Source organism: Littorina saxatilis, linkage group LG8 (assembly GCF_037325665.1).
Source record: "Littorina saxatilis isolate snail1 linkage group LG8, US_GU_Lsax_2.0, whole genome shotgun sequence".
Lineage (NCBI taxonomy): Eukaryota > Metazoa > Mollusca > Gastropoda > Littorinimorpha > Littorinidae > Littorina > Littorina saxatilis.
The window spans coordinates 58,663,655-58,690,934 of NC_090252.1; the positions used below are offsets into that span (position 1 = coordinate 58,663,655).

Below are 27,280 nucleotides of genomic sequence, written 5' to 3' on the forward strand. Positions count from 1 at the left end.
CATTGACACAAAGATATACACACAGAAACGCAGTTGTTTAGTTCCTTTGAACGTTCCTTAGTATGCTTTTTATGTGGTTTGTAAATGATTCTTTGACACAAATTAAACTATAATTATTGCCAATGTGATAACCGCTCAACTAAAACAGCATAATGCGTTTGTGAAATGTTCCATAGGTCCACCGAAAGCGATCACCAACGAAACGATGAACATGACTGTTGGGACTAGCACATCCTTCCTGTTGGAGGCGTACCCTGCACCTGACAACTTTACCTTCACCCACCTGTACAACGAGACATCCACTGAGGGTAGTATCGTGCCCTCCACTACGTTTTCCGCTAATTGTACACAGCAGGCAGTTGAGCAGTTCATGGTGAGCTGTGAAATATTACCTCCTCTGAATACATCTGAGCGGCTCCTTGGTTTCTACCGCGTTAACATCTCTAATGACTTGGGAAGCGTTGAGGTTATGTTGTTCATTGGACCCAAAGGTAATTATAATTAATATAATTTTAATATTATACTACAATCATTAAGTTAATTAAAACACGTTTGACAATGAACGTGTACCACATCTCCAGCAATGTTCCCTGTAAATGTGGAGTACATAGAGTTTTCTCGATCTGTCTGTCTGTATATTTATCTTTGTCTGTTCGTTCTGCTTACATCTCAGGTGTTTATATATTGATTGAACTGACATTTGGTGTATAACTTGGAAGTGGGGGACATACGATAATTCAAGCAAAACACATATTACTTTATTTTGAATGAAAGAGTTGAGACTTTGACGACACGCTCTGGTACCTGAGCAAATGTCACTACAAGGGAAGTAGCCCCCGTTTTATGACTGTCTTGTGGAGAGTGTTTGCCCTTCTGGTTCTGACAATTCTAATTACATCCAAACTAAATGAACTGATTTCGTGTAGACCGATGTATGTACTTGCTTATCTACGTTGGGGACCTCTGGTTTTACTATAGTTTCGGTGAGAGAAACACAATGCATGCATACAGTGTTGACTAAATGTATTAATATTGCTTTACGCAACTGTTTTGTTTTCTGTTTCATTAAGTAATGTATTTATTGAGTGGTTTGTTTAATGTTTAGTTTTTTGATTGATTAATATACTGATCGATTAATTGATTAATTGATTGATGAATTGATTAATTGCTTGATTGCTTGATTACTTGATTGATTAATCGATTGATTATTTGATTGATTGGTTGATTGATGCAATTGTCTTTTTTGCAGATAACCTCAAGAAAAAGATCGTTGCCGGACTGATCTTTGGCGGATTAACACTGTTTGGTTTGATAACTCTCATTGTCATCGCCATTGTCCTCAAGAAACGACGCCCTACCAGCCGCTCGAACAGAAAGAGGAAGCAGCCAAACTGTGAGTCCGCAATTACAACTTCAAATATATTAAAATGATTGTTCGTGAAACAAACAAGGATGTTTTCTCGTGAGTTAAGAATAATGGGTACGAAACAAAGGCTACTTATACGTCTGAAATGTTGATAACTTATCTAAAACTATCTTTCTAACAAGAAACAATACACTTCCTTGTACTAAAAGTAAATGCAATAATTTTCCACTTTGACAAAAAAGGATACTATACATTGTGTATCAACATATGACTAAGTTAATGAGTGTGTACGTGTGTGTAAGGGAAGAGGGGTGGTGGTGGTGATCGGTTTAACCCAAAGACCTAAAGCTATATTAAACGGTTACACCAATCACATATTACACAGTCATGCGAGCTCATTTGTGTTATTTTGATGTCAAAATATAAAACTACCTAATCCTGTTTTCAGATTTTGACAGAGTATGCAGTCCAACTCCCTCTTGCTCCACAGTCAACGAGGCTGGAGGTCCTCAGTCAACAATTAAAATGGACGCAGCTCTCTGTAGTGATGACGGTGGACAGGTCAAGCTGCAGTCTGGCGGGGCTGTGGAGTACCGCCCCAAAGCCTACAGTGCCTACTTGTAATCCACACTACCCACCTCCATCCTAACACTGCATCCGCCCCATTCCCACCCATCCACTTTCTTTTTTCAAAGATCCACTATGTTGAATTGTGTTTGATACGTACAGTCGATCTAGACTGGCGTTGGAAAGCAGGAAGCAAATAGTGTGTTAAAACTCATTTGTGACCCTCCACCACGGAATGAGTCGCATGCCACCTTTGCATGATTTTCATATGTTTACATTTTCTTAAAAGAGTTGTTTATTCTCTATCCAGTGGTGAAAACAGTTTTAGAAAAGAGTGAACACTTTTCGAGTCATATGCCTGTGACTATGGTGACCCTCACACTGTGACTAGACACTCCTCGGGCATATATTATGCCTAGCGCAGAACAGCGCGATGCGACATGCGACTCATTTCGTGGTGGAGGGTCACATTTGGTTCCTTTACTACTACTACTAATGATACTAACTGGACATTTTTAAGTGCCTAACCTATTGCTCTAGGCCCTTTACAAAAGAACTTATACATAATAGAACAATTAAATGTACAACCTACATAAAACAATTAACCATTGCTTTTTCATTTTGTTTTACTTGCCAAGCCGAACCTGTGGGGAGTTCGTTCAGTACCTACGAGTATTACTAATATTAATGTTTTAAACAAATGTCATTGAATTACATATGATATTTTGTTAATAGCTTACTTATTGAATGAACCCCTTTGTAAATCACTGTCTGTAATGTGTGAATATATATTGTCTAGGTGAAAAAATGCAGTGCGTTCAGGTTAATGTTGTGAGTTTGACAGCTTGACTAAATGTTGTAATTTCGCCTTACGCGAGTGTAATGCTTAATCTCTATGATCTGTTGACTTTCACTTTCGTATATCAATTGGATATAAAACTGAGCTTTCGGAGTACAATAACAATTAAAATAAGGAAAATACCAATGTCTCTTACAGTCATGTGTGTGTGTACGTGTGTGTGTGTGTGTGTGTGTGTGTGTGTGTGTGTGTGTGTGTGTGTGTGTGTGTGTGTGTGTGTGTGTGTGAGTGTGTGTGAGTGCGTAATTGTTCATGTTTGTGTCTGTCAGTCTGTCTATCTCCTTATATGTATTCGTGTATGTCTCGGTCTCTGTCTCGGTGTGAAATACTGTAAGAGATGCAGACACACACAATCAGGCAGACGGTTACAAAAACGGACAGAGAGACGGACAAACAAATCATATATAAACACAGACAGATGCAGATATCGGAACCAATCTCAATGTCAAAAAATGTTTTGTTTAACACATAAGCATGTTACTCGTATCCTAGCTGTAGCTTGTGGGGTGGTCACATGCCTTATTCTTAACGGACGGCAAAGACTATGCGTTGAGGGGACGTGTTGGATGTGTCAAAAACGACATTACTGTTACGCGCAAACATGCACATCAACAGCAACATGGCAAGCCTGCGGCCCGAAGTACCATTATCAAGACACTGTCTGAGTAGAGTACTGACACAATTGCATAACATGCACCGCATGACAGCAGGAGTAACACAGGGAGAGAGAGAGAGAGAGAGAGAGAGAGAGAGAGAGAGAGAGAGAGAGAGAGAGAGAGAGAGAGAGAGAGAGAGAGAGAGAGAGAGAGAGAGAGAGAGAGAAACAGACAAGCATACAGACATACAGAGAGAAACAGACAGACAAACACAGAAACATACACATACATACACACCACTCAGATTCACACTTTAACAAAGCATTCAATTCAACATTAGTAAAGCAGGGTTTTTCCACGACAACTTAACCACACGTTATTTGATATATGCTATATATAGTGACCTATAAATGCTTCCTGCTTTCGATCGGAAGATGTCATCGTTTCACCTCGTTGTGCTTTGATAAACGTCCCGGTGTAAGTAATCTAAAACGTGTCCACAACTTGTGTCACTGGGTATGCAACGGTCAGGCCAGTTGCTGATTCTCTCAGAATGAAGTTGTTATACCTTCTGCTACTCCAATCCTTCTGTGGACAAAGCACTGCCAAGCGTACGTACCATGTCATTTGTTAAAATGTAAAAGTATGTATGTTTGCTTGAAGATTGGTTAGAGATACATTAATTGCCAAACAGAAACACATTTGAAGACATCATCGGAATGTGTAGAGGAAATAGTTGCAACATTTACAAAGAAATACAGCTCAGTGTATCAAGGGTATAAACAACACCCTTCCATGAACATACATACCAAAAGTCAGCAACAAACCCGCTTCAAGTGCAATGTTACGCCTTGATGTTTAGCATGTCAACAAGTGGAATGCTGTTCGCATTCAATGTCAATGTCGACACAGAAACGAATATATTATGATCGTTAATACGAGGAAGGTACGTTAACAAAATACGGGTGTTAACAGAAACATGTTGGAAAACTAGATTAATTAAAGAACAAACCTTACATCCATGCATTCCTTGTTCAAAGATGCCAATTACTAACTGCCCGGAGTATATATTTCTGATCACAATGACCTGAACGGCAGCTGTCTGCACGCACAACACACGCATGGAACAGCAAACCTTACGTGGCCTGGATACTCTGAAACAGCGAACCTGTTCATGGGAAATGTTACGCGTGATCAAAATGGCACACAGTTTACCTGTCAGTGGGAGGCTCATAATTTCATATCATCAATGATATACACACTTCGCGTTGCACGTAAGATTCAACTGATGTATTAACTACTACAATTATCATAACGCTTAGCTAATTGTTGTACATGAAGTGATTGGCTTCCACCTATTTGATTTATTCAACTGTGCGTCTTTTTCTTTTTACATTTAGTCAAGTTTTGACTAAATGTTTTAACGTAGAGGGGGAATCGAAACGAGGTTCGTGGTGTATGTGTGTCTGTGTGTCTGTGTGTGTGTGTGTAGAGCGATTCAGACTAAACTACTGGACCGATCTTTATGAAATTTGACATGAGAGTTCCTGGGTATGATATCCTCAGTTTTTTTTCTTTTTTTTGATAAATGTCTTTGATGACGTCATATCCGGCTTTTTGTGAAAGTTGAAGCGGCACTGTCACGCCCTCATTTTTCAACCAAATTGGTTGAAATTTTGGTCAAGTAATTTTCGACAAAGCCCGGACTTCGGTATTGCATTTCAGCTTGGTGGCTTAAAAATTAATTAATGACTTTGGTCATTAAAAATCTGAAAATTGTAAAAAAAACATTTTTTTTATAAAACGATCCAAATTTACGTTCATCTTATTTTCCATCATTTGCTGATTCCAAAAACATATAAATATGTTATATTTGGATTAAAAACAAGCTCTGAAAATTAAATATATAAAAATTATTATCAACATTTTTTTTTCGAAATCAATTTAAAAACACTTTCATCTTATTCCTTGTCGGTTCCTGATTCCAAAAACATATAGATATGATATGTTTGGATTAAAAACACGCTCAGAAAGTTAAAACGAAGAGAGGTACAGAAAAGCGTGATATCCTTCTCAGCGCAACGAATACCCCGCTCTTCTTGTCAATTCCACTGGCACTGCCTTTGCCACGGGCGGTGGAGTGACGATGCTACGAGTATACGGTCTTGCTGCGTTGCGTTGCGTTCAGTTTCATTCTGTGAGTTCGACAGCTACTTGACTAAATGTTGTATTTTCGCCTTACGCGACTTGTTTCTCTTATTCTTCCTGTCTCTGTTTTCTTCCCTCCTTCGTTATTTTCCATCCGTCCTTCGTTTCTTTTGATCATCATTTTGTAACACATACTTTGTTATCAATATTGTGTTCCTGTCTTAGCAGTTTCATGTTGTGAAAATTGGTAATACCTACCACGCAAACAGTTTCTTATGCGTACTGGTCGATTGACTGAATTGTATGCTATACTGTTATCATGCTCTATGATGAATCGGTCGACATGCAGACCTACAGACAAGATAAGTTCCGTCTATCACTCACCGCCACTGTCAGTAGATTACTGGCCTGCTCGATTCGTTAATAAAGTATTGCTCTATTAATTAACAATTGACTGATCGAACGACTCAGTAATGTATTGATTAATTGATATACTGTTGATAAATGATTGGTTGACTTATTGTGTATTATAGATGGGCCTTCCAATGACAATATCCACATCAACCTGACACAAACAGTGAATATGACCACTGGAGAGCCAACATTTGAACTGACCTGTCTCGCCACTGACGTGTATCCTACACCACACTACTCCTGGCATAACGTCTCCTGTAACAATGGTAACACCAACAAGACGTGCACCTTCACACCTGGCCCAGATGAAAACTATACTTACCCTACCTGCACGGCAGAACGCCCAGACATACATCCGTATGAAAAGAAGATTGCACAGTCTGAGTCTCCTCCCCTTAAGCTCACGTGTAAGTGCATGCAGTTTATGTTTTGTTCAAACTTATTCTTCCGATCTGTAAAATAGTTATTTGAGTTTTCTCAGACAGTATAAGCAGTGATATTGAACTACTTAGTAAATGCAGGTTGCTCGTGGCAATGCAATATAATGCTTGCACGCAACTAAATCGATAAACTGACTTATCAACGCTGTGTTTTGTTTGTAATGCTTGTCTTTTATTCAAACAAACCAAACTTCGAGACAGGATTATGTATTCACTCTTTTCAGACGAGGCTAAGGTCGCAGCTATGACAATCAACGAAACGGAAGGAACGTTCACAGTAAACGGAGAAGATCACGCAAACCTGTCTCTGGTGTGTAAAGCATACGGTCGACCACTTCCAATAGAGTTACACTTCACTAAGCTTGGCAACGATGATTTTACAATCACCAATACCACTATTGACAAAGGAGAATGGAGCATGGAGGCCGCTGTGACACTGTCAGACATCCAGTGCCGAGACATGGGGACCTACAACTGTACAGCACACAACGGGGTTGGTGAGCCGGACACCAGGAGCATCATGCTGGATGTCAGATGTAAGATTTTACACTCAACTTTTATACCATAGTTGTAAAAATCCACGTTTCCAAAACAAATGATAAAAGATCATATAATAAAATTAACCGACATCTTGATTTTAAGTATCACCCTGTCGAATGCACTTACTCGTATGTATTCATTTTTGAGCTGTTTGGATACATAACGAACTGTGTTTTTTTTTATTGACACCCAGTCTCTGAGCTACTGTGCAGAAACTTCCGCAGAGAAATAAAATAGGTTTGTCATTTCCCATGAACAGCATTGACACAAAGATATACACACAGAAACGCAGTTGTGTAGTTCCTTTAAACGACTACTAAGCTTGTTTCATGTGGTTTGTAAATGTTTCTTTTTCACAAAGCTATGTTGCCAATATGTTAGACGCTCAACTAAAACAGACACTCAAGTAAAAGAGCATAATGCGTTTATTAAATATTCCACAGGTCCACCCCAAGCAACCCCCAACAAAACGATGCACATGACTGTTGGGACAAGCACATCTTTCCTGCTGGAGGCGTACCCTGCACCTGACAACTTTACCTTCAGCCACCTGTACAACGAGACATCCACCGCGGGTAGTATCGTGCCCTCCACTACGTTTTCTGCTAAGTGTACACAGCAGCCAGTTGAGAAATTCATGGTGAGGTGTGAAATAACTCATCTGGATACGTCTGAGCGGCTCCTTGGTTTCTACCGCGTTAACATCTCTAATGAGTTGGGAAGCGTTGAGGTTATGTTGCTCATTGCACTCGAAGGTAATCTTAATCAATATAATTGTAATGTTATACTAACATCATTAAATTAATTCAAACAAGTTTGACAGGGAACGTGTACCACATATCCAGCAACGTTCCCTGTAAATGTGGGGTACATAGAGTTCTCTCGGTCTGTCTGTCTATATTTCTCGTCGTCTGTTCGTTCTGCTTACATCTCAGGTGTTTATATATTGATTGAGCTGACATTTGGTGTATAACTTGGAAGTGGGAGACATACAATATTTCAAACAAAACACATATTACTTTATTTTGAATGAACGAGTTGAGACTTTGACGACACGCTCTGGTACCTGAACAAATGTCACTACAAGGGAAGTATACGTAGCCCCGTGTTGTGAGTGTCTTGTGGAGAGTGTTTGTCCTTCTAGTTCTGACAATTCTAATTGCATCCGAACTAAATGAACTGATGTCGAGTAGACCGATTTATGTGCTTGCTTATCTACGTTGGCAACCTCTGGTTTTACTATAGTTTTGGTGAGAGAAAAACAATGCATGCATACCGTTTTGACTAAATGTATTAATATTGCTTTACGCAACTGTTTGTTTTCTGTTTCATTAAGTAATGTATTTATTGAGTGGCTGGTTTATTGTTTAGTTTTTTTGATTGATTGATGAATTTATTGAATAATTGATTGATTCATTCATTCGTTCATTGATGGATTGATAGATGGAGTGCTTGTGTGCTTGCTTGATTGAATGTAGATTGATTGGTTGATTGATGATGTTTTTGTTTTGCAGGTAACCTCAACAAAACGATATTTGCAAGACTGATCTTTGGCGGATTGACACTCTTTGTTTTGATAACTCTCATCGTCATCGCCATTGTCCTCAAGAAACGACGCCCTACCAGCCGCTCGAACAGAAAGAGGAAGCAGCCGAACTGTGAGTCCGCAATTACAACTTGAAATATATCAAAATGATTGTCCGTGAAACAAACAAGGATGTTTTCTCGTGAGTTAAAAATAATGGGTACGAAACAAAGGCTACTTATACGTCTAAAACGTTGATAACTTATCTAAAACTATCTTTCTAACAAGAACCAATACACTTCCTTGTACTAAAAGTAAATGCAATAATTGTCTACTTTGACAAAAAAGGATACCATACATTGTTTATCAACATATGACTAAGTTAATTAGTGTGTACGTGTGTGTAAGGGAAGAGGGGTGGTGGTGGTGATCGGTTTAACCCATAGCCCTAAAGCTCTATTAAACAGTTACATCAATCACATTTTACACACTCATGCGAGCTCATTTGTGTTATTTTGATGTCTTCAACAGACACAGTCTAAAACTACCTCATCCTGTGTTCAGATTTTGACAGAGTATGCAGTCCAACTCCCTCTTGCTCCACAGTCAACGAGGCTGGAGGTCCTCAGTCAGCAATTGAAATGGACGCAGCTCTCTGTAGTGATGACGGTGGACAGGTCAAGCTGCAGTCTGGCGGGGCTGCGGAGTACCGCCCCAAAGCATACAGTGCCATATTGTAATCCACACTACCCACCTCCATCCTAACACTGCATCCGCCCCATTCCCACCCATCCACTTTTGTTTTTGAAGATCCACTATGTTAAATTGTGTTTAATACGTACAGTCAATCTAGACTGGCGTTAGAAAGCAGGAAGCAAATAGTGTGTTAACACTCATTTGTGACCCTCCACCACGGAATGAGTCGCATGTCACCTTTGCATGATTTTCATAGTTTTACATTTTATTAAAAGAGTTTGTTATTCTCTATCCAGTGGTGAAAACCGTTTTAGAAAAGAGTGAACACTTTTCGAGTCGTAGGCCTGTGACTATGGTGACCCTCACACTGTGACTAGACACTCCCCGGACTTATATTATGCCTAGTGCAGAACAGCGCGATGCGACATGCGACTCATTTCGTGGTGGAGGGTCACATTTGGTTGCTTTACTACTACTACTAATGATACTAACTGGACATTTTTAAGTGCCTAACCTATTGCTCTATGCCCTTTACAAAAGAACCTATACATGATAGAACAATTAAATGTACAACCTACATAAAACAATTAACCATTGCTTTTTAATTATTCTTGTATTTGCTATGTATTTGTTATTTATTATTGTTTAAATGTTTGTTTTACTTGCCAAGCGGATCATGTGGGAAATTCGTTCAGTATCTACGAGTATTACTAATATTCATGTTTAAACAAATGTCATTGAATTATAATAATAATATGGTATTTTGTTAATAGCTTACTGATTGAATGAACCCTTTTGTAAATCACTGTCAGTAATGTGTGAATAACGCACGAGCCGTACTAATTCGTCTACATGATTGAAAAAGGAAATGTAAGGCTACATTGATGGTGTTTTGGATTCATAACTGTATGTTTGAACCGTCGTGTTATATGACCAGGAACTTAATCTTTCTTTGATTGTATGTATTTACGCAATACACGCAAACGCTTGTTTATACTTCCGCGCACACGTGCCAGTTAACTGTGTGTGTTTCTTGCAGTATGTGCAAGTGTGTTATTGTACATTTTGAATGTTAGAATGTTATAGGAAAGATATGAATGTGGTCAGCTTTTTATCTTAATTTAGTTTAAATTATAGCCAGTTCATAGAATGTTATGCCTCATATTTAGTCGATGCATCTCTGAGCGTGAGTGTATTGTGCGTGTGCACGTGCGTTCGTGAGTGTTTGTGCGTATGCGTGTGTGTAAGTGTGTGTTTACACGAGCGCGCACGCGCGTGTGTGTGTGGGGGAGGGGGTATGTGTATGTGTGTGTGTGTATGGGTGTGTGTGTGTGTGTGTGTGTGTGTGTGTGTGTGTGTGTGTGTGTGTGTGTGTGTGTGTGTGTGTGTGTGTGAAAGAATGTCTGTGTTTGTACACATTTTTCATTTAATAATAATAATAATAATAATAATAAGAAGAACATTTATATAGCGCTAAATCAAAAACTTTCGTTAAAAAGGCTTGCTCTAAGCGCTTGACATCTAAACTAAAACGTCATTCACACTCTTTACAATGATGTACAAGAACTTCATGTCACACTCTTTCATTCAGTATAGCACCCTCCACACAGTTGTTATTCTGTACAAGACAATAAGTTAGTCTAACATTTAGAATGTTCATAAGATGAAAACAAGAGAAAACCAGACTGATTAAAACAACTGCTTAGTGCTAACAAAGCATGAATCTTAATGATAACGTAATACATGTTTAACTGTTAAGACCATAAAAAAAAATTAAAAAAACCTATATGCTAAAATAACTTCGAACTTTTAAGAACTTCTTATAAGATACACAGCACAGCTAGATAAACACCAGAATGATAAAACAAAAGACAACTCGTTAAAACTATTAAATGCATCAATGTCTAAAACACGAAAGACTCAAATATAAGATACACAATTCTCTAAAATTGTTTATTAAAACTGAAACCGACCTGCTCAAAGTAAACCATACCCACCCCCTCCCTACCCACCCCCTTACCCCATTGTACCTTAGGCGTTTAGAAATATTATTGTTTGCATTTGTACTATATGATTTTAAAAGTCTTCGTTTATTTCCTGTTGCTTAAATAACTTGTTCATTTCAATTCGCTGTATAGTTCTGCTTTCCCTCACTGACATTTTAATTAGTCACGCATGAATTTCTTCATTTGATTTTACTTTAAGGTTCACAGCTCACGTTTATGCACAGCGATTGCATTGTTAACTAAGTGTGGTGCGAAGATGTATCTGAAGATAAACAACCATAGTGAGTCATGTGGACTTTGCATCGTTCGGCGGAAATGCAAATGAAGTGCACTTGGTTTTTCCGAGCTAGTAAGAATACAATGTCAAGTTTACGTTGCAATATTGTGTTTGTGTGTGTGAGTGTGTGTGTGTGTGTGTGTGTGTGTGTGTGTGTGTGTGTGTGTGTGTGTGTGTGTGTGTGTGTGTGCGTGTGTGTGTGTGCGTGCGTGTGTGTGTGTATATGTGTGTGTGTGTGTGTGTGTGTGGGCGCGTGCGTCTGTATGTGCGCTTTTGTCAGTGTGTGTACATATTAGAGAGTGATCGATAGAGAGAGCGAGAGACAGAGACAGAGAGGGAAAGATAGAGCAAGAGAAGATAGATCTCTTAATTAACATTGACATTGTACCTTAGGCGTTTAGAAATATTATTGTTTGCATTTTCGTTCACAGCGATAACCTCCTCGTTCAAATGACACCCAGTGAAACTTCATAAGAACAATATTATGTAATATTTAAGCAAGTTCAAGCGTAATACAAACAACTTTAGAAAGTTTCACCAGCTATCAAACAACAAATGTCAAAGTCACAGTTATTGAACAGCAATTATGGACCGATTTGAACTAACTAAAGCTTAGAAAACTCAAATGTGCAATGATATAATGTGTTGTTTTCCAATGACTTGCCTACGTAATGGTTGCTATCCTACTAGTGTACGTAATGTCACCTAATTCATTCCACTAGTAGCAGATCTGGTTTCTGAACAAGTCAGTTAGTACTGAGAGTCTAAAGATCTACAATTCCATGCATATCTTATTCTATTAGCGTTTTTTGAGAACTGATTGTAGAGCAGGAGTTTGAAACATATACATGTAGTTATGTTCAATAAATCATACCAATACATCATTATGTAATATATATGTGAGAAGGAAACGTTTGTCAAATAGTTTCGTCGCGATATAACCTTCGTGGTTGAAAACGACGTTAACCTTAGGGTAGCGCGCACTACCCTAATAAGCCTTGTGGTAACCTTTAGAGTAGCGCGCACTACCCTAAGGTTACCAACAAGCAGTGATCGAGTGGCGTCACTCGATTTTGTCCAGGCCCCGAACCCCTGCCCGATTTTTCATCCAGATTAGGACTTAGGTTTTGTTTTCAAAGAATAAGTTAGATCGCTAGGGTACCTACGGGTCATGCCCGATTTTCCAGCATTGTAAAGACTCAGATTTTGTCTGTTAGTGTAGTGTTTAGACTGTGTTAAAACCAACCTAGATTTTGTATAGATATATTTTCTATGGAAGAACTCACGTAGCCCATGTATGTTTTATGATTGTTGTTTTGGTTTGAATACAATTTGGAACCCTATCGCACCCTTGTCGGCTTTATATTCGGTGTTGACTTTGTATTTTGTTCGTCTGTTCGTCTGGTGCGTGTGGTTTGAATGCCATCCTGACAAATGCCTTTCAAAAACACACGCACGGTAACATCTTAGACACAGACAGTTAACGTTTCCGTAAAGCTACCACCGCTCGGCTTTACATTTGGTGTCAGAAGTGGGATTCTCATTGGTCCTGCTAGGGTGACGTGGGAGGAAGCCCCGTTAGCTATAAAAGCCGCTGTCCTCATGAGGTCGGGAGACGCGTGAGAGAGTAGGGTGCCTAATAAGTGCCTGAAACATGCGTCTCCCCTGTTTTAGAGTCAGGGTCATCAAAACTACCACGGAGGAGTTGCATTGAGCCGGGTTAAAGGTGCGGGAACCTTTCCTTATGCTTGGTGTTTCTCCTCAGATTTGCGTGTGGTCCGGATGGTATGTGTGCCTTAGTGCCTGACCTGACAGACCACGTCCTCGATACGCAATTCTGGGACGAACACTCAGCCGAAAGCTTACAATGCGCACTCAAAACACAAGCGTTTACTATGCTGCTAAGAGACATTGACAATAAGATAGACGGACTACAAGACAATACCATGACAAACACCTTAGATGAAATAGTAGACGAATTTACGGACATAATGACAAAAGCATCAAAACTCTCCCTGAAATGCAGACTATCTAGAAAAAAAAGAAACAAAAAGCGGAGTAAGAAATGGTTCGATCAGGAATGCTACGTACAGAGACGGGAACTTAAGTCACTAAGAAACGCATTTAATCGCCACCCCTATAACCGCTCTCTGCGAGATAAACTCTTCAGTCTGTCACGCACGTACAATAAAGCTTTGAAAAGGAAAAAGCAACTGTATAAAAACAAACTCATCGCTACTTTGAACGATGCATACACAAATGACCCGACAAGCGTATGGAAAACACTTAAACTACTAAAAGACTCTGAGAACCCAAACGACCGGAATAGAAGCAACATCAGCTCATGCAAATGGATAAACCACTTACAAAACCTGATAGGCACTGATGTCGAAGTAGAGCAAACTACGAAAGATAACGTACGGGCAGAGCTCAATAACATTGATATCAACGCACAATCCGCACAACTCGATCTGCCTATCACAATGGAAGAAATCGCGAAAGCAGCTTCCAACTTGAAGTCGAAAAAAGCACCAGGTGTAGATGGAATTACAAATGAAATAATCAAGGCAAGCCTGCCTGCTACACAAATAACAATTAAAAAATTGTTTCAGGCAGCTCTGCACATAGGCTCGTGCCCCAAAGCATGGGCGACGGGTATAAACATTCCAATCTATAAGAGTGGTGACCCTATGAATCCTGGTAATTATCGTGGGATAACACTAAATAATAACCTAGGGAAATTTTTCTCGCAGATCATTAACAATAGACTAAATGGATTCCTGGAATCTAATCATCTATATGCGAGGGAACAGGCCGGATTTAGAAAGAAGTCGAGAACGACGGACCAAATATTTATCCTAAAAAAGATCGTCGACGGAATAATTACAAACAGAAAAGACAGGTTGTATGCATGCTTCGTGGACTTCCAAAAGGCCTTCGACAACGTATGGCACGAAGCTCTCCTCCTCAAACTTAACAGGATAGGAGTTATGGGGAATTGTTTCAACGTTATAAGAGATATGTACAGCAAATCTACTATCTGCACTAAGACCGCACTCGGACACTCACATGACATACCCGTCCGGAAAGGTGTACATCAAGGCAATACTCTAAGCCCCACACTCTTCAACATATTCATCAACGATCTCCCAGATTATCTGCGTGGGAATGACTCACCAAGTCTGAACAGTGCCCACAATACAGAAATCCCATGCCTACTTTACGCCGATGATTTGGTAATTCTGTCCACATCCAAAAGAGGACTACAAAATAAGTTGAACCGACTGAATGACTACAGCAGTGAATGGGGCATTAAAATAAACAAAGAAAAAACGAAAGTGATAGTATTTACCCGCACAGACCCAAAAGTACCAATACTATTTAACTGTGGCACACATATGATTGAAAATGTAGACCAATATAAATATTTAGGGGTCATCTTCCATAAAAGCGGTAAATTCTTACAAACCCAGGAACATTTAGCCAAGCAAGCAAACAAGGCATCGCATGCCCTGAGACGACTAATTAGAGGAAGAGAGATGAAAGTAACTACAATGATGCAACTATTTTATACCTTAGTCGCCCCTGTGTCCACTTATGGAGCCGAGGTCTGGTTCCCATCAGCAATCAACATCCAAAACGAACAATCGCTACCCGACATATTCGATAAGTGTCTATCGAATAATCTACCCCATGAACAAGTGCATTTAAAATTCAGTAAACGCCTTCTTGGCGTCCACAGTAAAGCAATGAACTTGCCAACGCTAGCAGAGCTCGGGCAACTCCCTGTGGGTATAAAACTAATTGAACAAACAATAAACTTCTGGACCCACATCGTTGAGTCAGAAGAAAATTCATATTTACGACAGGCTTACGCTGACATGATCGACAGACCACAAGACAGCTCACCGCAATGGATACATTTCATTCGAGCAATCATAGGTAACCTCGGACTGGACCATAACTGGATACTTCAGTCAGCAGTCCAAAAGAATGCGCTGATGAAAACTCTACGACGAGGACTAGAATACGAATACGTACGATTTTGGCAAGGAAAGAAGACTGAGGGCTCAAAACTGCAATACTACAACACAATTACTGACGGCGATTACGACTGTGAAGCATACTTGACATGTGTAACCAACCCCAAACACAGAAAAGCACTGTGTAGATTGCGTATTAGCGCTCACGATTTAAAAATCGAAAGGGGGAGATACACAAACACACCCAGAGAGGATAGAAAGTGCACCGTGTGTGGCGTAATTGAAGACGAGCTCCATTTCCTGGATAGTTGTACAAGATTTCATGATCTACGCTTGCAGCTTATGGACCATGCACGTGTTAATGCTCGAAATCCGAGTCAGCTGATGACGATGCAAGACGTATCGATACAGCAACAACTTGCTGAATTTGTATACAACTGCATGATTATACGCAATAATGACATAACTACAGATACATAACAATGTTGTAATCACTGCTCCATGGACGATATTTCTTCTTGTCTTTACAAATATCCACTTCGTGTCTGATAAACCCTTTACTGTGTTTTTATGACAATTAAATGAGTTCTGAGTTCTGAGTTCTGAGTTCTGAGTTCTGTCCCACTGGCAATAGTGAGCAGTGCGCGCTGTTCACTTGGTTACCACGAGGCTTATTAGAGTAGTGCGCGCTACTCTAAAGGTTACCACAAGGCTTATTAGGGTAGTGCGCGCTACCCTAAGGTTACCAACAAGCAGTGATCGAGTGGCGTCACTCGATTTTGTCCAGGCCTCGAACCCCTGCCCGATTTTTCATCCAGATTAGGACTTAGGTTTTGTTTTCAAAGAGTAAGTTAGATCGCTAGGGTACCTACGGGTCATGCCCGATTTTCCAGCATTGTAAAGACTCAGATTTTGTCTGTTAGTGTAGTGTTTAGACTGTGTTAAAACCAACCTAGATTTTGTATAGATATATTTTCTATGGAAGAACTCACGTAGCCCATGTATGTTTTATGATTATTGTTTTGGTTTGAATACAATTTGGAACCCTATCGCACCCTTGTCGGCTTTATATTCGGTGTTGACTTTGTATTTTGTTCGTCTGTTCGTCTGGTGCGTGTGGTTTGAATGCCATCCTGACAAATGTCCTTTTAAAAACACACGCACGGTAACATCTTAGACACAGACAGTTAACGTTTCCGTACAGCTACCACCGCTCGGCTTTACACTATCTATAGCATTCACAATGGCGGCCGAAAGTCGGACCTCAACTCGTAGACCTGTTTTCAAGCGATACAGTGTTCTGGAAGCTCTACAAGAAGTGATTTATGGATTACCACACAGAATAATAATTTTATGGGCTGTAATGTGAGTACCTGATATTTGACACCAGTTTTAGCAGTGTTTTCTGTGGTTTTACGTGCTGCAATGTGGGTGTGTGTGTAAGTCCGGAAACTGTAATTTTTGACAAAAATGGTCATTATATCAATGTTTACTATAACAATCACAAACAAAGTCCAAAGATCATGTCATCCTATAATAGCCAAGGGTATAGGCAAAACACATCCCACAGATCTAAGAGATATCTCAATAAATGATCGAGCAGTGAACAGATTAGTGAACCTACCGAAGAAAGCGAAATGTTGCCCTGGCACACAGCAATACCAAAATGCTGTTACACTGTGGCAGTGAAGGGGTTATTTTTCTATTTGGCTACCTCTTCCTTCTTTATTTTTGTTATAATATAACATACTATGTTTAAAGAGTTGTCTTTCATAAAAAAAAGGCAAAAGTTGTTTAGGAAGGAACTGAAAATATCATAATGTCCGTCTAAATGATTGTGTTCATTGCCAGAGAAAAGTCCAGGCGTAAAAGCTTCCCTCCACATGCACTCATACCAACAATGTTAGGCTTAACTTATTTCCATGCAGTGCCGGAATTTGCAGCAGGACTATTTGTTTGAATAACACTACATCCATCTGCAATACTGTTCCCATATCTCACAATATCCAATCTGTACTGGTGTCGGCAAGATTAGTCAGTGATGGCAAGTGGCCCAGACGAATTAGGAAGCTCTTATCACATGTAAACGCCTGAATATATCTGCAGTGGTTTTCACTATTCTTATCACAGAGAGGAAGGTTATGTTGGGTGTTTTCTATAAACAAAAATAAGGATATTGTATCATATAATAGTCTTCGTAGGTTAACCTCGTGGGAATGCGAGCTGCTTTCTCGCTAAGGATACCAAACTGTCACACACTTCGTTGCAAACAAAATGTTGTGCATGCGTGTGTTCATGTTTCCAAGCCCTTATACTTTCGCTTTGAACTTTATATCTTTATCGTACTCATACATACACGCGGATATGTTTGTACACTGATGATAGTCTGTACAAACTTGACTCGAGGAAATACATCTCCAGCTCTTGCCAAACCCGGGATTCTAAACCACTCTTAAAGTGACACACAGGTTTGTAAGCCAGAGCCGCTACCGGCTGAATTATTACCTCCGCCCAAAGGAAAACAGCGATACTATGCACACAAACAGATATGTAACTACCTCCCTGTTATTGTGATTTACATGTGTATGTATATATATGTATTTACGATTAGAGTAATCCCTCTCTGGGCGAGGGCTGGTTGAAAAGAAGCTAATTTGTATTGCTTGTATGGCACAACCCTCGTAAAATAACATTTGATTTGATTCGATTTGATTTGATTATGTTGGATATCATGTGCACATACCTGACCTGCTATGTGTGTTGATCTTTTGGCAGTGACACCGATAACCAACTGTCCGGAATATGTTCCTGAGAACGAACACCTGTTTTGCCAGTGTCTCCTCCCAAAAAATATCATGGGACCAGCAACACTCACCTGGCCTGGACATTCAGACACTGCTAACCTCTACATGGAGCACGTTCAGCGCGAGGACGACGGTACTCGGTTTACTTGTCGACTGGAGACGGATGGGTACAAGGCTTCAAAACAATATGCACTGCGTGTGGCATGTAAGATATTTAGCCCTAGTTGTATTTCTAATGTCCAGAGTCCATGGTTTTACAGCCATAATTAGCCTTTTAACAAAAGAGCAGATGAAGTAATGTATTAATTAGGATCCATATGTAACGTTTTGACTTCTACAAAAAACATGTATGGAAAAGAGCTGATACAAACATGGCTTATATAAGATCCGTATCTATGTGATAACTGCTATCGTTATAACAAAATGAATATGACATTAAAAACACACACACACACAAAACAGATTATTCAGGACACAAGGTATAGGGATTGGTCAGCGTTTATTTACTGAATTAATCTCGTATTCATATATGTTGTCTTTCCTCCGCCGTTCTGTTCTTCTCTTCTTACTTTTCGTTCTTGCACATATCCTTTCTGTCAATGTTGGTTTTCTCGCAAAAATGAGCAAAACATCCAGTGACTATTGTCTTCTTGTTAAAATTGAAACACTTTCTTCCACTTTTAAGAACTGTAATTTAATATCGTTGCAGGGACGGTTTTAATAGTTGGCCATTGCTATCATTGGAAATACTCAAAACGTAATCATGCAAAATTGCTTAGGCACAGTTAATAATTGTCTACCTATACCCGTGTGACTTGGAATAATAGGCCGTGAAAGGTAAATATGCGCCGAAATGGCTGCAATTACTGGCCGTATAAAATTTCATCTCACACGGCATCACTGCAGAGCGCCTAGAACTGTACCCACGGAATATGCGCGATATAAGCCTCATTGATTGATTGATTGATTGATACAGATCGAACGGACACCCATACATAATAATAATAATAATAGTAATAATTATAACTGGATATTTGTAAGTACCTAACCCTATGGCTCTAGGCCCTTTACAGAATGCCGTGTGAGATGGAATTTTTTGGGCCAGTAGATCGCTGCCATTTCGGCGCATATTTACCTTTCAAGGGCCTAGTAGTCCAAGTCACACGGGTATTTGGTGGACATTTTTATCTTAAGCGAAAGACACAGACATGTTATCTTAAGCCTAAACAATGTTGCCAGGAAAAACCCTTTTGTCAATCGTGGGATCTTTAACGTGCACACCCCAATGTAGTGTACACGAAGGGACCTCCGTTTTTCGTCTCATCCGAAAGACTAGCACTTGAACCCACCACCTAGGTTAGGAAAGGGGGAAGAAAATTGCTAACGCCCTGACCCAGGGTCAAACTCGCAACCTCTCGCTTCCGAGGCAAGTGCGCTTACCACTCGGCCACCCAGACCACTGACATGATTATCCAAGTTGATCTTAGTAGTTTATGTATGTTCGATTAAGGTTTTTTTTATCATGTCTTTGTGTTATTAGAAATGCGATGTGGTGCCAAAAGGAAAATGTCCATGTTTGTGTAAAATGAAAATGGACATTGCAGTTGTCTTATCTTATCTTATAGCATACGAGAACAACATACATAATACACGTATTGCAAATTAATGTATTGATTCATTGATCGATTCATGTATTGATTGATTGGTTGATTGATTGATTGATTGACACATCCATTGATTGATTGATGGATCCATTGATTCATCCATTGATTGATTGATTGATTGATTGATTGATCCATTGATTGATTTATTGATCTACTGATTCATGAAACTGTCAGACACCGCAATGCACTTTTTCCTGATTTTTCTAAGGGTCATGTTTAAGTCTGTTAGGGTTTATTTTGGCAGACGGTCCATCGAGCGAACATCTGCACGTCAACATCACATATACAGTGAACACGACCACTGGAGAGCCAACATTTCACCTGACCTGTCTTGCAACGGATGTTTATCCTGCGCCAGACTATTCCTGGAGCCATGTATCCTGCAACAACGGTACCACCAGCGACGTATGCAGTTTCACACCTGGTCCAGATGAACACAGGATTGTACCTACCTGTGCTGCAGAACGTCCTTTCATAGATGGGTACGGGACCAAGACTGCGCAATCCGACTCTGCAACTGTTTGGCTCATATGTAAGTGCAGTGTCTGTATGATTTGAGAGTATCATCAACTCATGTCCCAAAAATGAAAATGTCATGTGAGGACGTTAAGGACCCCCTAGTTAGTTAGTATGATTTGAATTGACACATATGTAAGTTACTAGTTAGTTTCGCACTTGTTTTTTTTTCTACAGAATGTGTCCATGCATGATTGAACATTGTATTTCCCTTCTTCGAGCTGACCAAATAACTTATATAGGCGGCCGGTTGAGACTGCAAACAAAGTACTAGAACGGTCTTGTTGATCAATAACTGTTTCGTCCAGTGTAAAATGTCTTAGCTTGGCCACAAAATATAACAACGTTTACTTCTTCCGTGATCAAAGTTATGTTACTACCGTACTACTTATACTATGTGATCGTATTCCTGCCCTCTTTAAGATATATATGTCAGTGTTAGAATATGTATCATTGACAGACACCTGTATTATTTTTAATGTCTTCTTCCTTGTTTCAGACGAGGCCAAGGTGGAACACTTCACGCTAAACGAAACTGAAGGAACGTTGACGGCAAACGGGTCAGATCATGAGACTTTCAAAATGGCCTGCAAGGCATATGGCCGACCGCCGCCAACGGTGCTGAAGATTACAAAACCCGGGAACGCCAGTTTTGCAAGCACCAGTACGATCACTGAGAAGGGAAACTGGAGCAGGAAGACAACTATTGTACTGTCAGACATCCAGTGCCGAGACATGGGGACCTACAGCTGCACAGCACACAACGGCGTTGGTCTCCCTGATACCAGGAGCATCATGCTGAACGTCAGATGTGAGAATTGTTGTTGTTGTTGTTGTTGTTGTTGTTGTTGTTGTTGTTGTTGTTGTTGTTGTTGTTGTTGTTGTTGTTGTTGTTGTTGTTGCTGCTGTTGTAGTTGTTGGTGGTGGTGGTGGTGTTTTTTTTGTTTCGTCTTTTATGTTTGCAATAAAACACCCTGTTATGTGTGAAACAATCATGCACAATTAACACAGAAAATGTGAACCCATGGTCGCACATACGCAATTAAGCCCTCACACACACGCAGACATACACACACACACACACACACACATACACACACACACACACACACACACACATACACACACACACACACACACACACACACTAAACCACATGCACCTACGCACGCACACACGCACGCACGCACGCACGCCGACACACACGCAGACAAACACGCAGACACACACATACACATTCTAGCTTTAGCTCGCTTATTTCCAGTAGTTTATCAATCGTCATGCATAACCACTAATTCCACCATCTAACTAACCATCCACTCAGTACATCACCTCATTAATCACCCAACCCATCTTTCTACCAATCAATGCATCAATCAATCCATTGTCTGTTCATGTCTGCAGGTCCTCCGAGAAAGTATTTTGACGAGTCTTTTAGCATGAACCAAGATGGAATCAAGTTCACATTGGAAGCGTATCCAGTCCCCGACGACTTCCATTTTACACACTTGGGCAACACGACATCCAACCCAGGCCAGAACGCGCCACCGGACATGTTCTCATCATACTGCGTGCAGCACGAAGTAACGACGTTCATGGTCAGCTGTGTCATCGTACCACGGACCTTTTCTAAGGAGATTCTTGGTTTCTACACAACCACAGTTTCCAATGGTTTGGGCAGCGTCAACATTGGCTTTTACCTCCACAGAGAAGGTAAGAAAACACGAATCCCCTGGTAAGGCCAAATCTTACAAGTTTAACTCGCCAGCGCGTTCTGTCTGTGCTTAATATGTTTGACTGCCACGACTCGAGTCACAGCCCGTCGCGAAACTGTTCTGGTCTAGATCTGGATCTGAATCTGGTATAGGTACGTTGCAGGAGCCAGTGTTGGCTATCGTCGCAACGAAAACTGGGATAGCGCCTATTTGAGAGTCACCTCTATATTTGGGCATAGTGGTGGTAACATTATGCCTCACTTTCTTGCTCTTCACTGAGCTTATCAAATTCCATGTCCCGGCTGTTGTTGTTTAAAGTGATCAAAAGGCATCGAATTGTCTGTGTCTTCTCTTGCGAATTGTTAATGAGTTGTTTATAATTGCCATAGCTTGTATGTTATGATGTTTTGTTGTATTGAATATTAAACTAAATTCTGCTGGAATTCAAGAGATTTTAACAATGACTAACAAATGTTTCACAGGCTGCATGTTTAATCAACTGCATTGCATATGCTCATTACATTAGAAAGTAGGCTGTATACCAGATGCACAGTTTATGGGTCAACACTTTGCTAAACGTTGCATCAAAGACTTAGCTGAAGAATGAAAGTTCAACACATGTCCGGTGTGAAAGGATGGAGTGGTTGCACGTGTTAAAGTTAGGCGGACTATGGTTTCTAGGAACATGTGTCCCGCGACCTTGTGTAGGATGTTTGTTTGTTTGTTTGTTTGTTTGTTTGTTTAACGCCCAGCCGACCACGAAGGGCCATATCATGGCGGTGCTGCTTTGACATATAACGTGCGCCACACACAAGACAGAAGTCGCAGCACAGGCTTCATGTCTCACCCAGTCACATTATTCTGACACCGGACCAACCAGTCCTAGCACTAACCCCATAATGCCAGACGCCAGGCGGAGCAGCCACTAGATTGCCAATTTTAAAGTCTTAGGTATGACCCGGCCGGGGTTCGAACCCACGACCTCCCGATCACGGGGCGGACGCCTTACCACTAGGCCAACCGTGCCGGTACCCTTGTGTTGGACTCTTTCTCCTAGTGGACACATTTTCCTTTTCAACATGCTTAAATATGACAAAGAGCGACTTCGCTACAATGACAGTTTACACACATTGTGGTTTCCCAACTGTTACATTTTAGAGCGAATAAAGAACGTTTGGACATCTACAAATGCACACATGGCTGTATTATTTGTTTCACATTTATTTAGCTTGTCCTCAGTGTCTGCCTTTTCGAAGATCTCGGAACATTGCAATACAATATCACCTTCAGATATAATGTATGTTATGCTACAGGCACAGGGATCCCAGTGTTGTGGATAATGTTGGGTGGAGCTGCAGCCACTGGCATCGTTCTCCTTAACGTCATCATTCTTGCTGTCGTCTGCGGTAGACGTGAGTCACCTTAACCTCTCTATTATTGCAATAATGTAGTTTGAAAAAATAAAGACAATCATAATATAAAAGCTATAACGATGAGAGAAACAACTGTGAACATAATCTTGCTGCCTTTCAGAGGGCATTATGCAACGGATGTTTTTCTTGTCGGATTGTTGATTTGTGGAGGAGAGAGAGAGAGAGAGAGAGAGAGAGAGAGAGAGAGAGAGAGAGAGAGAGAGAGAGAGAGAGAGAGAGAGAGAGAGCGAGAGAGAGAGAGAGAGATAAATAAAGAGAGAGAGAGAGGAGAGAGAAATAGAGAGAGAGAGGAGAGAGAGGGTGAGAGAGAGGATGAAAGAGAGGGAGAAAGAGAGAGAGAGAGAGAGAGGGGGGGAGAGAGAGAGAGAGAGAGAGAGAGAGAGAGAGAGAGAGAGAGAGAGAGAGAGAAAGAGAGAGAGAGAGAACAAGAACAAGAACAAGAACATCATTTATTCTTCAGGCCTCTAGCCCCTAGAATAGGGTCGTTACAAACAAAAATACAAGTCAAAAATACCTACAGCGGCAAAGCAACACGAAGATACAAAGCTAAACACATACAGCGGCAAAGCGACAAAGATACAAAACTAAACATACGCGGTAAAGTAATACAGTCACAATCAGTCGTCTTGAGCTATGTTTTCAGTAAACTCCAGGCGAGTGTTCAGAGCAATAAACAAGTAAATGCTTAATCTACGAATATCAGATGATGAGCCGTTGCGGAGAATATTCACACAATTTAATGAGTTATATCTTGTATTTAGAAACTTAGCCCTGGCGTTTGCATACAATGGACAATCAAATACAAAGTGCTTTTCGTCTTCCACAACATCGCAAAGCTTGCATAGAATATTCCTGTCCCTTCCAAATGTTCTTCTAAAACACGAAGCTCCAATAGGCAACACACCCAGTCGCAATTTGATCAAACAATCGCGGAAACATTTTTTGTCAATGAAATCAAAGTACTTCTCACTTTCAAAAACTGTTTTGAATAATCGGTAGTTTTGATAAATGTCATTACTTATAATGGAACCATTCCATTCCTGCAAATACATATCAGCCATTCTCTGTTTAAACAAAGAAATACATGTTTTTTCACACCCCACCCCTTGTTGCAACCAAACATATCCAAACCCCGTGCTAAACAATGTATTCTTTACATGTGTTGCCCAGCATGTTTTACCTCGCTCGTCCAAGTTTTTTAACATTAAGTATGCCTGTCTGGGAATTCTGGATATATCTAGTGTCAACAGCTTCAACCAATATTTTATGCACCTTACTGCACTGTTGATGTACAAAGGGTAGCGTCCCAGTTCTCCATACACAAACTTGTTGGATACTTTAAGAGGAACACTTAAGAACCTTTTGCATGCAAGTGTGTGAACCTTTTCTATATTGTCTAATCTTTGGAGACCCCACATTTCGGAAGAGTACATTAATATGGATTGCACCTGGGAATCGAAAATTTTGAAAAAAACAACTTTTGGAGATATCATTCAGTTTTCTAACGTGTCTAATACAGTCAATGCATGCTCGCCTCCCTTTCACCGCTAAAAAATCAACTCCCCTTTTCAAACTCATTTTTGTAGTAAACACAAAACCTAAATAATTATATTCATTAACAACCTCAAGCAATTTTCCATTCAAATACCATTTTTCATTCTTACCCAAAAAAAAACCTTTTCTAAATACCATACATTTAGTTTTATCAAGGTTAATGTTTAGGTACAGTCTTTTACATGCATCGTTTAAAACATTAATCTGCCTTTGTAATCCCAGTGCTGTGTCAGAGAGGAGAGCTAGGTCGTCCGCAAAAAGTAAAATAAATAATTCGACAAGACCGGGCAAAAACTGAATGCCATGCATTCCACCGTTTTCCACAGAGTTAGCTATCTCGTTTATAAAAAGGGAAAAAATGTGTGGACTTAAAATACAACCTTGACGGACCCCTACTGGACACTCAAAAAAATCAGTCATTCTGTCTTCAATCCTCACACATGACAAAACATTTTGATAAATGGCAACTATTGCTTTCATAAATTTTCCATTCATACCATACTGCATCAAAACGTCAAACAGTGGTTCTCTTTGAACAGAATCAAATGCCTGGCGTAGATCCACAAAACATACATATAATTTACATCCTCTCTTTGCAAAACATTTATCAACAACAGCCTTTAATGTAAAGATATGATCCACGGTGGAATAACCACGCCTAAAACCAGCCTGAGATTCTGTTAGTTTTTTATGTTCTTCCGTCCATTTCACTAATCTCTTATTCAAAACAAAAGTATAACATTTACTGACTAAACTAAGTAATGAAACCCCGCGGTAATTCGCAGTTAACTTGGGATCACCCTTTTTAAAGATTGGAACAATAATAGCTTTTGCCCATTCATCCGGATAAATGCCCTGGTCAAACAGGATATTAAATAGTTTTGTGAGGAAGCGGACAGCAGTATCAGCAACTAACTTTAACATTTCCGCTAGAACTTCATCGCTACCACATGCTTTTCCTTTTTTTCAAATTTCTAATGGCTTCTAAAACCTCAGATTCTGTAATTACTGCATTCAAGTCGGCACATATATCATCGGTTGCTTCCCTTGCACCAGCCTGCCCACCCTCTCCCTCTCTCTCCGCTTGCCTTACAACGTCAACATTAAATAGCTGCTGAAAATGTTCAAACCACTGCGCATCAGTAACCTCCTTAGAAATCCCTGACTTTTTTCTTCCCGATAACTGCTTTACTTCCTTCCAAAATAATTTCCCATCTTTTCCCAAAGAAGCCAGATGTAAAGCTTTATTACGGCTATAGCTTATTTTCTTTGTTTTGGTTAACGTCTTATACTGTTTCCGTGCTTGTACATAAAGTTCGCGGTCTGTATCTGATTTACTAAGTCTATAATCAGTCAAGCGTTGCCGTGCAACAGTCTTCCCCGTGTTACAATCATCGTCAAACCATAACGCAGGCCTACGCTGCTGTCCGCCTCCCACCAAAACCCTCTTTCTCATACACTCACTCGCTGACAACAATGCATCAGTAAACAATTTCAATGCTTCATCTACATCATAGTCTACAACAATAAAAGCTTGTTCATACAAATCATGTAAATCATCTCTATACCAAGTTTCCAAAAAGCTCTGATCTTTAGACTGGTCCCAACACATTTTAGAAATCCATTTTGGTTTGCTTGCCTGAACTTTGTCAGAAAAATCAATATTGTTTAGGCAACTCAACACAAATGAGACAGGAAAATGTGACGAATCAACAGAAGACATGACACGTAACGAGCGAATAAAATCTGAAGTACAAATGTGACCCTCCACCACGAAATGAGTCGCATGTCACCTCGCGCGGTTCTGCGCTAGGCTTAATAAAAATCCGGGGAGTGTCTGGTAACAGTGTGATGGTCACCTTAGTCACAGGCTTATAACTCAAACAGTTTTCGCTCTTTTCTAAAACGGTTTTCACCACTGGATAGAGCATAAAAAACTCTTTAGAAAAATGTAAAAATATGAAAATCATGCAAAGGTGACATGCGACTCATTCCGTGGTGGAGGGTCACAAATATCAATAGAAATAATGAAGTAGTCAATGGTACTACCACCTGATGTAGACACAAAAGTTAAAGAATCATCACAATCAAATTGCCGTAAGCCATTCATTATAATACAACCAAACATAGAACACATATCAAGCAGCTCTTTACCAAACGCGTTTGTTTCTTTATCA

General features: G+C 40.0%; 1 protein-coding gene and 1 long non-coding RNA gene across 2 annotated transcripts in view; both read left to right on the forward strand.

The window, feature by feature from the left end:
* Positions 1 to 27,280, forward strand: part of LOC138973958 (uncharacterized) — a 451,362-nt gene that overhangs the window by 124,227 nt on the left and 299,855 nt on the right. The gene's annotated exons all lie outside the window — the stretch shown is intronic.
* On the forward strand, positions 178 to 2,867 carry LOC138973945 (uncharacterized). The gene is made up of 3 exons (XM_070346648.1): positions 178 to 491; positions 1,250 to 1,393; positions 1,815 to 2,867. Exons 1-3 carry the CDS (start codon positions 206 to 208, stop codon positions 1,988 to 1,990), a joined length of 606 nt encoding a protein of 201 aa, XP_070202749.1. The 5' UTR covers positions 178 to 205; the 3' UTR covers positions 1,991 to 2,867.

Bases quoted from the DNA above. Each gene is read 5' to 3' on its own strand.
- LOC138973945 (XM_070346648.1), top strand. From the start codon at position 206: ATGAACATGACTGTTGGGACTAGCACATCCTTCCTGTTGGAGGCGTAC. The intron at 492-1,249 runs GTAATTATAATT...TCTTTTTTGCAG, and splicing joins GTTGTTCATTGGACCCAAAG to ATAACCTCAAGAAAAAGATC. The intron at 1,394-1,814 runs GTGAGTCCGCAA...TCCTGTTTTCAG, and splicing joins AAAGAGGAAGCAGCCAAACT to ATTTTGACAGAGTATGCAGT.